The sequence below is a fragment of the Puma concolor genome, chromosome D4 (genome assembly GCF_028749965.1).
Source record: "Puma concolor isolate L17-30 chromosome D4, mPumCon1.1.hap2, whole genome shotgun sequence".
Lineage (NCBI taxonomy): Eukaryota > Metazoa > Chordata > Mammalia > Carnivora > Felidae > Puma > Puma concolor.
The window spans coordinates 45,823,357-45,837,269 of NC_141679.1; the positions used below are offsets into that span (position 1 = coordinate 45,823,357).

The following is a 13,913-nucleotide window of genomic DNA, read 5'->3' on the forward strand; positions in this document are numbered from 1 at the left end:
GAGATGTGGGGCTTGATCTCACAACCATGAAATCATGACCTGAGCTGAAGAAATGAGATGCTAAGCCAGATGCTTAACTGACTGAGCCACCCAGGCGCCCCTATAACCACAGATCAAAAAAAAAAAAAAAAAAAAATACCAGTTGCCCGTGTGTTGAGATATTAGTGTTGTGAGTTAATTTATCAGGCCATCCCATGTTATCATCGAGGTTTGTCTTTTGCCTAGACTCTGAGCCCCATGTTGCTTAGCTGATGGAGGGAATCTGTGAATATTTTTCAGAGCGATCACTTGAGGTCACAGATGACCGGTTTTAAGTTTGTGCTCCCAAAGAGTGACTCGAGTGAATCTTTCCTTTGCGACTCATAAATAGGCTTTGCTGTAATCAAGGCAGAGAAACGTTAATTAAAACGAATTCTCCTGTGGCTTTTTCCAAAGCTTTTGTTTTGTGTGGGCAATAAAGCAGTGTGTAGGCAGAACATCTTGAACCGGGGCGCACTTTGCCACCGCATGCTTGCCTGAAACTGTTCGCGGTTCTTTGAATGTTTGCATTCATCCTTACAAACCGATTATTGACAAGCCTAAATAACTTCTAGCAGTGAGCTCTGTGGAACATTTCTGGCAGTCTGTGGCTTGTTTAATAGTCACGACAGGTGAACAAAAAAGGGATACATCATTTTGAACTAATGGAGCTAGCGACATAAATACATTTAATCATGTTACAAATCGGCTTTCTTAGAATATGAAGAATCTCCACATCTGGAGGGATCTTAGTGGCGATGTCATGCGTTTTCCCACTGAGGCGTTTTCCCAGGTGTTTCTTCAGTTCTCTGAGATAACCATCCCATGACTAATGAAATATTTTAGTGATCAGAAGCATGCGATTTTGCAAGGCAACCTTTTTCTTCAAGTACTTCTAATTGACCTGCATTTTCCTAAGATTTTACCCGTTAGTCTCCCTTCTTCGTAGAACAGAACAAAGTAGGCTTTAAAAAGAGCCCATCTACATCCTGTTTTATGTTGTCTATTTCTCTTTTCTTTCCCTTTCTTCCTTTCCATCCTCCCCTCCTTTCTTTCCTTCATCACTTTCTTTGCCAATGTTTCCAGACTTTTCCCTGTCCGTTGCCAGGAATTCTTTAGCTTATCACGGCTCAGAATGTATCACTATGAAATGTTCTTTTTAGAGCTGAATATACTCCTGTACTTGTGGTGTGACCCATACTATGCACTTGAGTAGGATCTCATTAATTTAAAAAAAAATTATTTTAGAGAAAGCCATGCCACTGATGGCTGAAATCATAGTCAAGGAAATCCTGTTTTCTTTTTACACCAATATTTCTTCCATGTTGTATTTGTGGAATTGTCTTTTTTTTTTTGGATTTACCTGCCTTAAACATCGCTGTTGACTTTGTCATCACACATGTTGTCTATCGTACATGACCTATTGCTACATCAAGAAAGAACATTACTTCATAAATATTGTTACAAATTTTGGTGATATTACAGGTTAGAGAGCCTTTGATGCTAACTTGCTGAGGTTGTCCCCCGATTTTTTTATTATGGAAAATTTCAAGTATGCACAAAAAAATACACTCAAGGAAATACATTGTCCAATAAACTTGAGGCTTTGTTTTAAATCCATTTTCTTGGTGGCCTTTTTCCTTTCTCATTGTATATTTGCAAAAGAGCAAAATAATTTAGCTGTTGGACTGTTCACATTTATTTTTTATAACTTAGTATTTTCTATCTCCCTTGATCTTTTAATATCTTTTTTGTTTGCTAGCCATTGATTTTTCTCTTGGTATAACTTAAAGTCATTTTGGGTTATTATGGTGGTAACAACTGGTGAAAGGTACAGCTGGTCAGCTGTAGGCTTTCCTCTTGATGAATTTAACAGACATGAGGCTTCGGATTGAAGCAGATGGTTCATTGTTTGGAATCTCTGGGAAATGCCAATGTGTCTGTGAGTAGGACCATATCCTTAATACCAACTCCAGAATTTTGATCGGAACAGCTGGGTTTGAACTGAATTGGGATTTTCAAGAGCACCCAAGTCCTTCCTATCTAATACATTAGCCTGTTGAGTAGACATCCTACCCTTTGAACATGGTCTTCCATTGCATCTGCCAAGTGTGGAAATGATGCCCTCAGTTAAGGTGGTCTGAGCAAATAACCTCCAGGTGAAGGGCTTAGTAGTACATAGACTAACATGCCAACCCATTTCTTCCAGGCAACTATGTTGGAATTGTAGAAAGGAGAGTTCATTTGGAGAACTCAAAACCAGCTTTAATTAATTTCCTTCAACATGTTGGCAGTGTCATGTAATTTGTCTTTAAAAAAAAAAAAAAAATCTGCACTCAGAGAAGTTAGGAAAAGAAAAGAAAAGAAGTTGGACCAGCCAGCAGCAATGAAAACAGTAGCAAATTGTATTTTGGCTAGTGACAGAAAAAGGCGGAGTTGATCCATGGTTTAATCCTCTTTGAGTATTGTACATTTCTTCATTTCTTGGAAGTCTTCATACATTTGGAGAAGAATATTGTTAAAGCTTCCTGTGTAGTTTACAATTACCCTTTGGTTTTGTATATTGTTTTAATATCATACAATTAATTTGTTTTTTAAACAGGTAAAAGATTTGGTCCAGACAACAGAAGTGATGACGTTTATTGAAGAAGTATATTTAAGCCTTCTGCGTCATCCCATTTTCTGGAAAATTCAGCTTAGCCAGCTGACCCTTCAGCTCTTGTGTGTCTGTGAAGTCAGCTTAAAGATAACTGGGGAATGCTCCTCGTTAATTCACCTTTTAGAACACAGCGTTGAACTTCTGAAGGAGGTAAGGATAGTACGAAATTTTAATATCCCTGTTGTCCCTTAAGTGGGCCTTTCAAAGCAGGGTGAGTGTATTCTTTTACTTCATTGCCTATCAAAGGTGTTTTGATCAAATACCATTAGATCATACTATTAATGTGCTACTGCTGTCATCTGTTATAAAAACGAGTCACTAAATTTGGAGCACCAGGTAAGGGTCTACCCCTGTAGCATTTTGTTTTTCATTTATTCACATACAACACAAGTACTGAGCACCTATTATATGCTCGACCCTGTAGAATACATACAAGAGAAGGTACAGTCTGTGACCCCAAGAGACTTACAAACGTGCAAAAAAATAACGCAAATAATTGGAGGACAGTAAATTAAATGCTTTTCTGGGAGGATCTGGAAAGTGCAGTGGGAGTACAAATTAAGGGAAGCAGGGCCTTGAGTTCAGATTTGAGGAAGTCTGAAGAGGGGTTTGCCTGATACAAACCAGGTGTTGGGGAGGCATTCCAGCTGTGGAACAGCATGTGCCCAAACACAGAAACATGAGCAAGCTGGGCAGGCGTGACCTTTTCAGAAAACAAGGTGTCAACAAGGTACTGTTGACCGATCAAGATGTAGGGGAGGAGGCTGGGCCTACCACGAAAGGTCTTCTGTGCCACACGAATGAATTTACACTTTATCTTCTAAGCGAGGCGTGTTATTGCAACCTTTCTGCATGGAGGTGCCCTCCTGTTTTTGGGTGTGGAAGATCATTGTGGTGGGACAGTGGAGGAGGTTTTTAGAGCAGGGCAACACTACTGGGGCAGGCAGTGAGGAGCCACGTCTTAGACCGTTGGAGTGGCTGTAACAAACTACCACGGGATGGGTGGCTTGAACGACACAAATTCGTTGTTCACGCTTCTGGAGACCAGGAAGTCCCAGGCCAGGGTGCTGGCTGACTGGATTCTGGTGAGGAATCTCTTCCTGGCGTGTAGATAGCTGCCTCCTTGCTGCGTTCTCACAGGGTGGGGAGAGAGCAAGAGTGAGCCATTCCTTCTTGTTAAAAGAACACTATTCTTACTGGATGAGGGCCCCACCCTTATGACCTCATTTAACTTTAATTCTGCACTCCAAACGTAGTCACATTGGTAGTTAGGACTTCAGCATGTTTATTTGTGTGGTGGGGCAACGTTTCTGTCCATAGCAAGGGGCTGATTAGGAGAAGAGAGTAGGAAAGAGTAGAAGATGGAGAGCAAGAGAGTAGGAAAAGAGAGATGTGGGAGATGAAGTCAGTAGGGCTTTGTGACTGATTAGATGGCAAAGGAGAAGTTCCTTGACAAGAGTCTCAGCTTTCTCTTCTGGGCATCTGGATGGCACCATTCACTTGGGGGGATGGCAGCAGATGTTGGAGGGAAGATGACAAATCTTGGTTTTGGGGAGACTTGGTGTGAGGTATATATGAATCATAGATAGTTGGGTATGTGGTTTTGAAATTCAGGATAGAAGCTTTTAAGCGAAAGGTGTAGCTTTGTAGACATCTACTTCGGGGTGGGAGTTTTAGCCATGGGATTGCATTGCGTGGGTTTTCATGGAACTCCAGGGGCTAGAGTGTACTGAAAATGGGGAGAGCGGATGGCTAGAAGGATTACATGTTAAACAGAAGAGACTGAGGACCTGAAAATCAAGGGAAGGAATAGCTCCTATTTCGAAAAGGTGAATGGCCAACATTGTCATGCTGAGAGTATTTAAAATAAGGTATGGAAAGTACTGTTAGGATGCAGTGAGTAGAAGTTTATTGTTTGCATTAGAGGAAGCAGTTTGGAGTGATGGAACCAAATTAGAATAAAGGAGTAAGTGATAGGTAGGAAACAGAAAGGGGATGTAGATTTTAGAAGGAAGTGGGAGCCAAGGAAGGCAAATTTGTCAATTTGTCAACGATGTGTTTGTGTTCTATAATATATGTTGATATGTGTAATAGTAATATGTGGTATATATTCTATAGTAATAGAATATCTCTGTTTTATAAAGATCAATATTTTATCTCTATTACATAAAATCTGTTATCTCTACTGTATGTTGTATATAACAGGATAATCATTATAGATCAAAGCCCTATTTAGATGTATAAATATATATAACCATACCTATTAGATATATAACATCTGCTGTTTATGACACATAATATTTCTAGGTAAGATATAGAAAATATGTAAAAACACAGTTCTTCTCACATTTTGGATGTTAACCCCTCATCAGATCATTAGCGAATGATCTCCCGTCCCGTAGATTGCTTTTTCATTTTGTCAATGATTTCCTTTCCTTTGCTGTGCAAAGGCTTTTTATTTTGATGCAGTCTCATCGGCTTGTTTTTTGCTTTTGTTGTCCTTGCCTCAGGAAACACCCAAAACAATACTGCTAAGACCAACTTCTGATTGCTTACTGCCTATGTTTTCTTCCAGGAATTTTATCATTTTAAGTGTTATAGTAAGGCTTGAATCCATTTTTAGTTTTTTAGTGTATGGTGTAAGACAGTGGTCCAGTTTCATTCTTTTGCGGGTAGCTGTGTAGTTTTTCCCAGCACCATTTATTTGAGAGACTGTCCTTTCCCCATTGTATATTCTTGCCTTTTTTGTCGAAGATTAATCATCCATAGGAGTGTCGGTTTATTTCCAGGCTCCCTGTTCTGTTCCATTGATCTGTGTGTCTGTTTTTGTGTAAGTACCATACTGTTTTGATTACTGTAAACTTGCAGTATAATTTGGAACCTGGGAGTGTGATACCTCCAGCTTTGTTGTTCTTTTGCGACATTTCCTTGGCTGTTTGAGGTCCTTCTGTGGTTCCACACAAATTTTAGGATTACTTGTTCTAGTTTGGTGAAAAATTCTATTGGTATTTTGATAGGGATTGTTTTGAATCTTTAGATTGTTCTGGGAAGTATGAACGTTGTAACAATAATTCTTCTAGCCCATGAACATGGAATGAATATCTTTCCATTTATTTGCGTCCTTTTCAGTTTCTTTCATTAGTCCCTTATTGTTGTCAGAGTACAGGTCTTTTACTTCCTTGGTTAAATTTATTCCTGTGTATTTTTTTCTTTTTTGATAACAGTTGTATATGGGATTGTTTTCTTAATTTCTCTTTCTGATAGTTTAGTATTAGTGTATAGAAATGCAACAGATTTCTGTATGTTGATTTTTGTATCCCACAACTTTACTGAATTCATTTATTTTAATAGTTTTTCAGTGGAGGCTTTGGGGTTTTCTGTATGTAGTATATGTCATCGGCAAATGTGACAGTTTTCTTTCTAATTTGGATGTCTTTTATCTCTTTTGCTTGCCTCATTGCTGTGGCTAGGATTTCCCATACTACGTTGAATAATGGGGTGAGAGTGGGCATCCTTGTCTTGTTCCTGGTCTTAAAGGGAAAGCTTTTAACTTTCACCATTGAGTATGATGTGAGATGTGGGTTTGTCATATATATCCTTGATTATTTTAGAGTATGTTCCCTCTCTACTCACTTTGTTGAAGGTTTTTTTATGATAAATGATTGTTGAGTTTTGTCAAATGTTTTTTTTTTTTTACATTTATTGATTTTTGAGAGATAGAGCGAGACAAAGTGAGAGTAGAGGTGGGGAAGAGAGAGAGGGAGACACAGAATCCAAAGCAGGGTCCAGGCCCTGAGCTGTCAGCACAGAGCCTGACGTGGGGCTTGAACCCACAAACTGTGAGATCATGACCTGAGCCAAAGTCGGACGCTCAACTGCCTGAGCCACCCAGGAGCCCCTGCTTTTTCTTTTTTAAACTGGGCACGGAGGGGCACCTGGGTGGTTCACTTGCTTGAGCATCCGACTCTTGATTTCAGCTCAGGTGATCATCCCAGGTTCTTGGGATCAGGCTCCATGTCAGGCTCTGCACTGGGTGTGGATGGAGCCTGCTTAAGATTCTCTCTCTCTCTCTCTCTCTCTCTCTCTCTCTCTGCACCTTTCCCCTGCTTGTGCATGCTCTCTAAAAATAAAAAAATAAAAAATAAGTGGACATGCAGAATTTGAAATGAAACTGACGAAAAGATAATGGCAAAGAATAGTATGACAGTATATACAGTAAGCATATTGGTTTCAAAATGCATTGATTGTCCTCAAGTAGATAGCCATTGCTTCATTGTTCTCAACTGTATTTCAAAACAGTGAGCAGGTATAGGCCCAAAGACACACATTAGAAAATATTCCTTTAAAACAGTTCACAATTTTTCTTTCTTTGCTGGTTTTGAGAAGTCCATAAATAAGCACTTTGGAAGAGTGTGCAGTTTATTTTCACTTTTTAAATGGTATAACAGAGATGTGGATGTTTATTTATTATATACGGTGCCGGAGTTGAGCGTATTTCCAAGATTATAACTTTGAATTTGTCAGACTAATTTGTTTTCTCCAAGTGTTTTCTTAACACTTGGTTCTAGCTCTTGTTTCCTTTTTTTTTCCTTTCCTTTTTTTTTTTTTTCCCTTGCCTGTCTTCACAGTTCCTAGACTCTTCTGCTCGGCAGGTGTTTCTGTAAAATTTCAGAAACGAAGTAACTTCAGGAAAATTTAAGCAAAAGCCTGGACCTTTCTTCTTTAGTTCCAGAATACGTTAATGTTTTCTTTATTTAGAAAGCTCAAATAATATCTTATGTTTTTTGCAATTTATTTATTAGAACTTGATGTTCACATTCTTCTTTTTCATTTCATTTATATACTTGATGAAAATATTTTTCAGTTTCTATGGTTATTGCTTTGCTACATTTAAATGTGCTTAATAGATTACTGTCATGTAAAAATAATTTCTGCCTCCCTGGGTACTATTGTTTCTTTTATAAAAATACCACGAGTTACTAAAATTTGGTAAGTGTAGTTCTTTACCTAAGTTGTATAGTCTGGATTAGTTGAGCTACTTTGCAGAAATGAAGTATCTCGTAGTATTTCACGTAGGTTTTCAGTGGTTTGAAAAATTCGTTTTGAAGACTTGTCAGTCTGTTGTGTTACAGAGTTTTCTGCTTTAAAGTGATTTGGGGTATAGCCTAGGCTCTTCAGCCAGGTGCGATAATGTTTTGAATTCACGTGTCACTGCCGCGGCAGTCACCATCCTTCCTGTAGGAGAGCAGGCTAACTGTAAATAACGTTGTACAATTGAGGAGGGCACTTTTTGGGATGAGCACTGGGTGTTGTATGGGAACCAATTTGACAATAAACTTCATATATTGAAAAAAAAATAAAAAAATAAAATACAAAATTAAAAAAAAATAACGTTGTACAATAGGTTTAAGATCTCTCATGTGTTATGTACTCTTCCTGGATACGTGTTAATAAAGCATGGCTCTGGGAACTTCTTTAATTCCACTCTTGTTTTTCTTTTAGGATTTTCCTGTTGAACTGGTCATAATTGGAATAGCTTTACTGCTTCTACAGACTCCAGCAAGTCAGCAGAAGCCGATCTTAAGTCTGGGTAAATAAAAATACTCTCACAAGAGTAAATCGTAAATCTAACATGAGTGGTAGCAGGACTCACTTGAACTATGTATTAGGTTGTGCTATAAAGTCCTATATACTTTGAGTTTCCATTCTAGAATTTTCCTAATTAAGGAACAAAGTAGAACTTTGTTTTTATTACCCAACAAGGTGGGGGTTTTTTTGGTAATTTTTTTTTTTAATGTTTATTTACTTTTGAAAGAGAGAGCGTGAGTGGGGGAGGGGAAGAGAGGGTGGGAGGGAGACACAGAATCCGAAGCAAGCTCCAGGCTCTGAGCTGTTGGCACAGAGCCCGATGTGGGGCACGAACCCATAAACCATGAGGTCATGACCTGAGCCTAAGTTGGATGCTTAAACGACTGAGCCACCCAGGCGCCCCAGCAAGGTGTTTTCTGCAAGGCTCCTTATGCCATAATATACCAGTTATCTCAGCTGTGCGTTAGGACGTTATAATCTACATCCTGTAGCAATGACATTGGTAAATATTTTGAAGGGCATCTCAACTTATTCACAGTGTACATCAGATTGAAAGTCAATAGCATAAAACGCCTGAAACAAAAGAAAGGTACAAATAGCATTTGTATTCATTTTTTAAACTCTATATACCTTTCCTATTTAAAACCGTTGCGACCTGGAACACGATTTAATTTATAGTCACTGTATCAACCTAGCTGGAAACAAATGAAAGATAACATTCTTCTGACTATCCAGGATTGATTTGAAACGAGGGTGAGGGATGAGGTTAAAGGGGGGGTGGGAGGGGAGTTTAAAAATGTTCCTTTTAAGAATATGGTAAAGAATCCAGTCGCTAGGGCTGACAGATTGGCAAGGATGTCATACCTTTAAAACGAAGCTTTTATGCTAATGTCACCTTGCTTTACTCGGTCTAATATGATCCGTGTAGTCATGTAGGATCCGACTGGATTATGTTGCTTGGTGCCGTGATCTGTGGATCTGTCCCCACCGTCATTTTCAAGTGCTTGAGGTAAACCCCGACGGGGAGCTTCATGGTGGGCATTTTAATTCATCACGATTTTGAGGGTCAGTTGGTCTGTTTACAATCTGTCTTGACCATGGCTCTAGCAAGTGGAGGGGACCCTTGGCTTCCCGCGCTGTTTGTCTGTTGGCCTTGTTTAGGCCCTCCTGAGGCTCTTTCTGAACTGCTTTTGCCTTTTTGGTTGATGTTGTTCTTCTGGCGGTGCACATGGCATCCTCCCGCGGGTATAATTTGCCAACGCTAGCACTTTAGACAGCCATACTTCTGTTTTCTTTTCTTTTCTTTTCTTTTCTTTTCTTTTCTTTTCTTTTCTTTCTTAGCAGCTTTCTTGTGGTACAGTTTATTTATCATAAACTTCCCCGTTTTTAAGTGTAAAGTAGCTTTTTTTTTTTTTTTTTTTTTTTTTTTAATGACTTTACAGAGTTGTGCAACCAGCCGTGCGATCTTGTTTTCGAGCATTTCTATCATCCGGGATGTTATGTTGCAAAGTAGGGAAGATGTGTTGTTTGTCTATTGGGCAAGAGTGCGTTCAAACAGGAGCACCAAGAGGATGATGATTTCGAATTTGCTAAATGCACAGCAGTAATACAAAGTTTATGCTGCTTCATTATTAAACACTCGCCTTGATTGTAAATAGTGACCTCTAAAAATGCCTGGAAGATTTATAACAAGGAAGATAGAACTCTATGCATTTCCTGTTTTATAAAAGGTGATGGATTTTCCTAATCTCTCAGAGAGAATCTTGGATTAAGACTCATGGCTGGCTTGGAACGATACAGAGAAGATTTGCAGTCCTGTGCAAGGATATATGCAAATTTGTGAAGCGTTCCAGATGCTTAAAACTTAATGGGGCAAAACCCCCCCTGATACCTAGGCAGAAAAGGTCAATTAGTAGTGTTAGAGTAGCAGGTGTTTGGACTTCATACCATGTTTAGGTTTGACTTCTTCCCTGCCCCCCACCCCCTACCCCTCACCCCCCCCACCCCGGTCCCATGGCTAAGTTTATTGTATTTGTTCTCTTAGAAAATTGAACACTTTAAAAACCAGGCCCACGTGGCAGCTTGAGTCCCTCTGTTCATGGAGACTGAGAAGTCTCAGCTTGTCTTCACGACACTGGGACACAGGGTGTGGAATGGAGGGTTGAGAGCATGGTGCCAGAGCAAGGGGCCAAGAGTAATGGACTGAAGAGGCGGGGAGCAGGTTGTCCATCTCGTCGAGGAGGAAGGGGGAGTGGCTGCATGCAGCGAGATTCCCCTGGACCCAGCTCTTAAGATCCTTCTTGTGGTGCTCCATGGGGCTGGGATGGGGGAAGTGGATGGCAGGGAAAAGTGGTGCACGTGACAGGGCTGCAGAGGCCACCCTGGAAGAAGGTAGTGCGCCAGCAGGGAGCGGACACAGGACTTGCCAGTGCCTGTCCAGCCCTGCAGGGAGAGGACCAGTGGCTTGGTCGGGGGCTGGGTCCTGCGCGAAGACCTTCGGTGCCTTCACCGCCGGCGCCCCGGCCAAGTGCTGGGTCAGGTCACGCTCCAGACCCTGGAAGTTGGGCTGGCAATGACATTTGCAGAAGGCGCCCGAGTGGCAGTGCAGCGGAGTCAGGTCCCCGGCGGCGATCGTGGCCGAGACCAACCCCAGTAACCGGAGGAACGAGCCCCCCGGGCTGGCGGCTGTGCGTCACGGCCGCCACGCGGGTGCGGCCCAGGTTTGACTTCTGATCTTAAGAAAATATTGGCAACTCCTTGACCTGACTTAAGGCTTGTAGAATTTTTTTTTTTTTTTTTTGCTGCGATGGGTAATTCAGATGATTACTTTGGTACTCCAGCTCTGAATCCTATGAATGACATCTTTCCGTAAATTAGTGTTCATCTAATGATTGTGAAGAAATAGATATTTAGGCCTTAACTCATTATGTTAATGGTCTAGGGGAGATTATACACGTAACTAATTTGTTACCCATTCGTGCGTGTTTCTGATGTGTAAGCCGAGTGTCCATTTTATTTTATTTTATTTTATTTTTTTCCAACGTTTATTTATTTTTGGGACAGAGAGAGACAGAGCATGAACGGGGGAGGAGCAGAGAGAGAGGGAGACACAGAATCGGAAACAGGCTCCAGGCTCCGAGCCATCAGCCCAGAGCCTGACGCGGGGCTCGAACTCCCGGACCGCGAGATCGTGACCTGGCTGAAGTCGGACGCTTGACCGACTGCGCCACCCAAGCGCCCCCGAGTGTCCATTTTAAAGCATCATTTATAAGAATGAGTCTGTTGGTTGCTGGTGATGGACTTTGAGATTTTTCCTGATCAGCTTTTTAGCAGTTACAGTGAAGGACATCCCCGCTTCAGCATCTCAATATAATTCTCACCTGGGTTTGTCAGGGAAGCATGCACATTGGTCTTAGAACCCACTGATCAGGAACTCTGGTCTCTGGCTCCGCTGAGGACAGTAGAAGGACCTGACCGTACAAGGGCAACAGTTGAGTTGTACTTTAAAGAAATTTGTATTTACTTAAAGAGTTGTTTTATACTCTGTGGTATGTATTTTCTCTAAGAGTGTCTTCATTACCAGTTACCTACATTCACCGCTTGTTGTCGATAATAGTTCGTTTTTACGTTCCTCCGATTTCTAAAAGGATAAGATTTGTCATCTTAGTTATGTGTCTGACCCAATTGTAAAGGGGTAAGGAAACTTTTTGCATATCACTCTTAAACAAGATAGCATTTTGTCGGATTGTGGTAGTAATTTCTTAACTGTGAATTGTTGTTTTGATGAATAGCTCTGAAGCTCGTCTCTTTTGCTGAGGGTCAGAAAATCCCAAAGGCCTCCTTGGTGCTGGTGATGCCCCTTCTGCAGATCCTGTCTTCTACTGCCTTGGAAGACTGTATGTCCACGGACGAAGAAGGTCCCTCTAGGCAGCAGTTGGCTGTAAACCTTTTGGAAATAGTACAGCAGGAATCCTGCAGAGACGACCGCCAGAAGGTAATGAGTTCAGCCTTGTTTCTCTTAAGTAAGGTGGCAGTGTGGGACTTAGGTTTGCGCAGGTAATCTCACATCCCGATGAAGTATCTGTTTGGGTGTGAACACCTTGAACGTTACCATTCTGTCAGGCAGTGGTGTAGCTATTAGTATATTCCTCTGGACTGTGAATGGGGAGGGTAAAATCAATTTTGGAAGTGCCGTATACTTTTTTTTTTCCCTCTTTGTTTTTTTTTTTTTTTTTTTAAATTTTTTTTTCAACGTTTATTTTTATTTTTGGGACAGAGAAAGACAGAGCATGAACAGGGGAGGGGCAGAGAGAGAGGGAGACACAGAATCGGAAACAGGCTCCAGGCTCTGAGCCATCAGCCCAGAGCCTGACGCGGGGCTCGAACTCACGGACCGTGAGATCGTGACCTGGCTGAAGTCGGACGCTTAACCGACTGCGCCACCCAGGCGCCCCTTTTTTTCCCTCTTTGAATTTCCCGTCTACATGAGTAGTTCAAGGTCCTGAGAAATCCTGCAGAAAAGGAACTAGTTCAATTTAACCTAGTGCTTCTCCAACACATTTGAGCAAGGAATCCTCCTTTCTTGTCGTACTGTTTAATAAGGACAGCGTGTTGCTGCATCTGGGACAATCCAAGGCTGGGAATCTCAAACGCCTGGAAGTTCTGGCATCTGCAAGAGCTAGGACTTCATTTTTTAAAATGTGGCACCTTCTGCCATTTTCCTTGGCTTAATGGCTCCCGATGTCTCCTGTGTGTGCCCCCACGCTGCGGCCTTCAGTCGGAAGGCTGCGGGTCTGTCCCACTCCATCCGTATTCCTGCCTGCTAGGCATACCTCATTCTGCTTTGTCAATCTCACCGTCTCTGTTACGATAACGTAAACGTATTGTCAACATCTGGTTAGTGGCTGGCTTCTGGGCCTGCATTTGTTAGACCTTTTCTCTTTTGGTATTTTTTTTGCCTTCAGTAAAATGTGGGATTATTTCCCAACGACCGATTTTCTGGGGATTGAATGAGGATTAAAGAAGTAAAACAGGTGAAACATCTTCTGTCTCCGTGGAGAGTGACATTATATAAATGCAGGCGACCGCCACACACGTTGTTTCATCAGAGAAAGCAGGGAAACCTGGAATCACGTATTGTTACATGTTCTAGCAGCAAAAATCCGGGCACTGTGATTCCTTGCTTGAGGGCACAGCAAAAACTAGCCCATAGGCAAATTGGCTGCATACTGCAGAATCCGAATTCCTAATTGTTTGTCCAGAACTTTAAAACTTGACATAGGTAATTCACTTGCAATGAGAAAAGGAAGTTCTTGGGCGCCTGGTGGCTCAGTCAGTTAAGTGTCCGACTTCAGCTCAGGTCACGATTGCGACGTTTGTGAGTTCAAGCCCCGCATGGGGCTCACTGCTGTCAGTGGACAGCCCACTTTGAATCCTCTGTCCCCCTGCCCCTTTGCCCCTCCCCATTAGTGTTTTCTCTCTCTCTCTCTCTCTCTCTCTCTCTCAAATAAATAAACATTAAAAAATATTTAAAAAAAATAAGAGGGAAGGAAGTTCTCGTGCCCACTCTAATACAAGTGCGGCCTGGGTTTTCTTTCTTCTTCTTCTTCTTCTTTTTTTTTTTTTTAAATTACTTTTTAAAAATGTT

At 41.3% G+C, this 13,913-nt stretch overlaps 1 protein-coding gene and 1 pseudogene across 8 annotated transcripts in view; both read left to right on the forward strand.

The window, feature by feature from the left end:
- Nucleotides 1-13,913, forward strand: part of FOCAD (focadhesin) — a 317,812-nt gene that overhangs the window by 84,295 nt on the left and 219,604 nt on the right. For all 8 annotated transcript variants that reach the window (XM_086685396.1, XM_086685393.1, XM_086685394.1 and 5 more), the window contains 3 exons: nucleotides 2,621-2,827; nucleotides 8,180-8,267; nucleotides 12,058-12,260. In XM_086685396.1, the coding sequence (XP_086541522.1) occupies nucleotides 2,621-2,827; nucleotides 8,180-8,267; nucleotides 12,058-12,260 (498 nt within the window). The remainder of the gene's footprint in view (nucleotides 1-2,620; nucleotides 2,828-8,179; nucleotides 8,268-12,057; nucleotides 12,261-13,913) is intronic.
- LOC147574838 (U6 spliceosomal RNA) lies at nucleotides 10,027-10,125 on the forward strand (annotated as a pseudogene).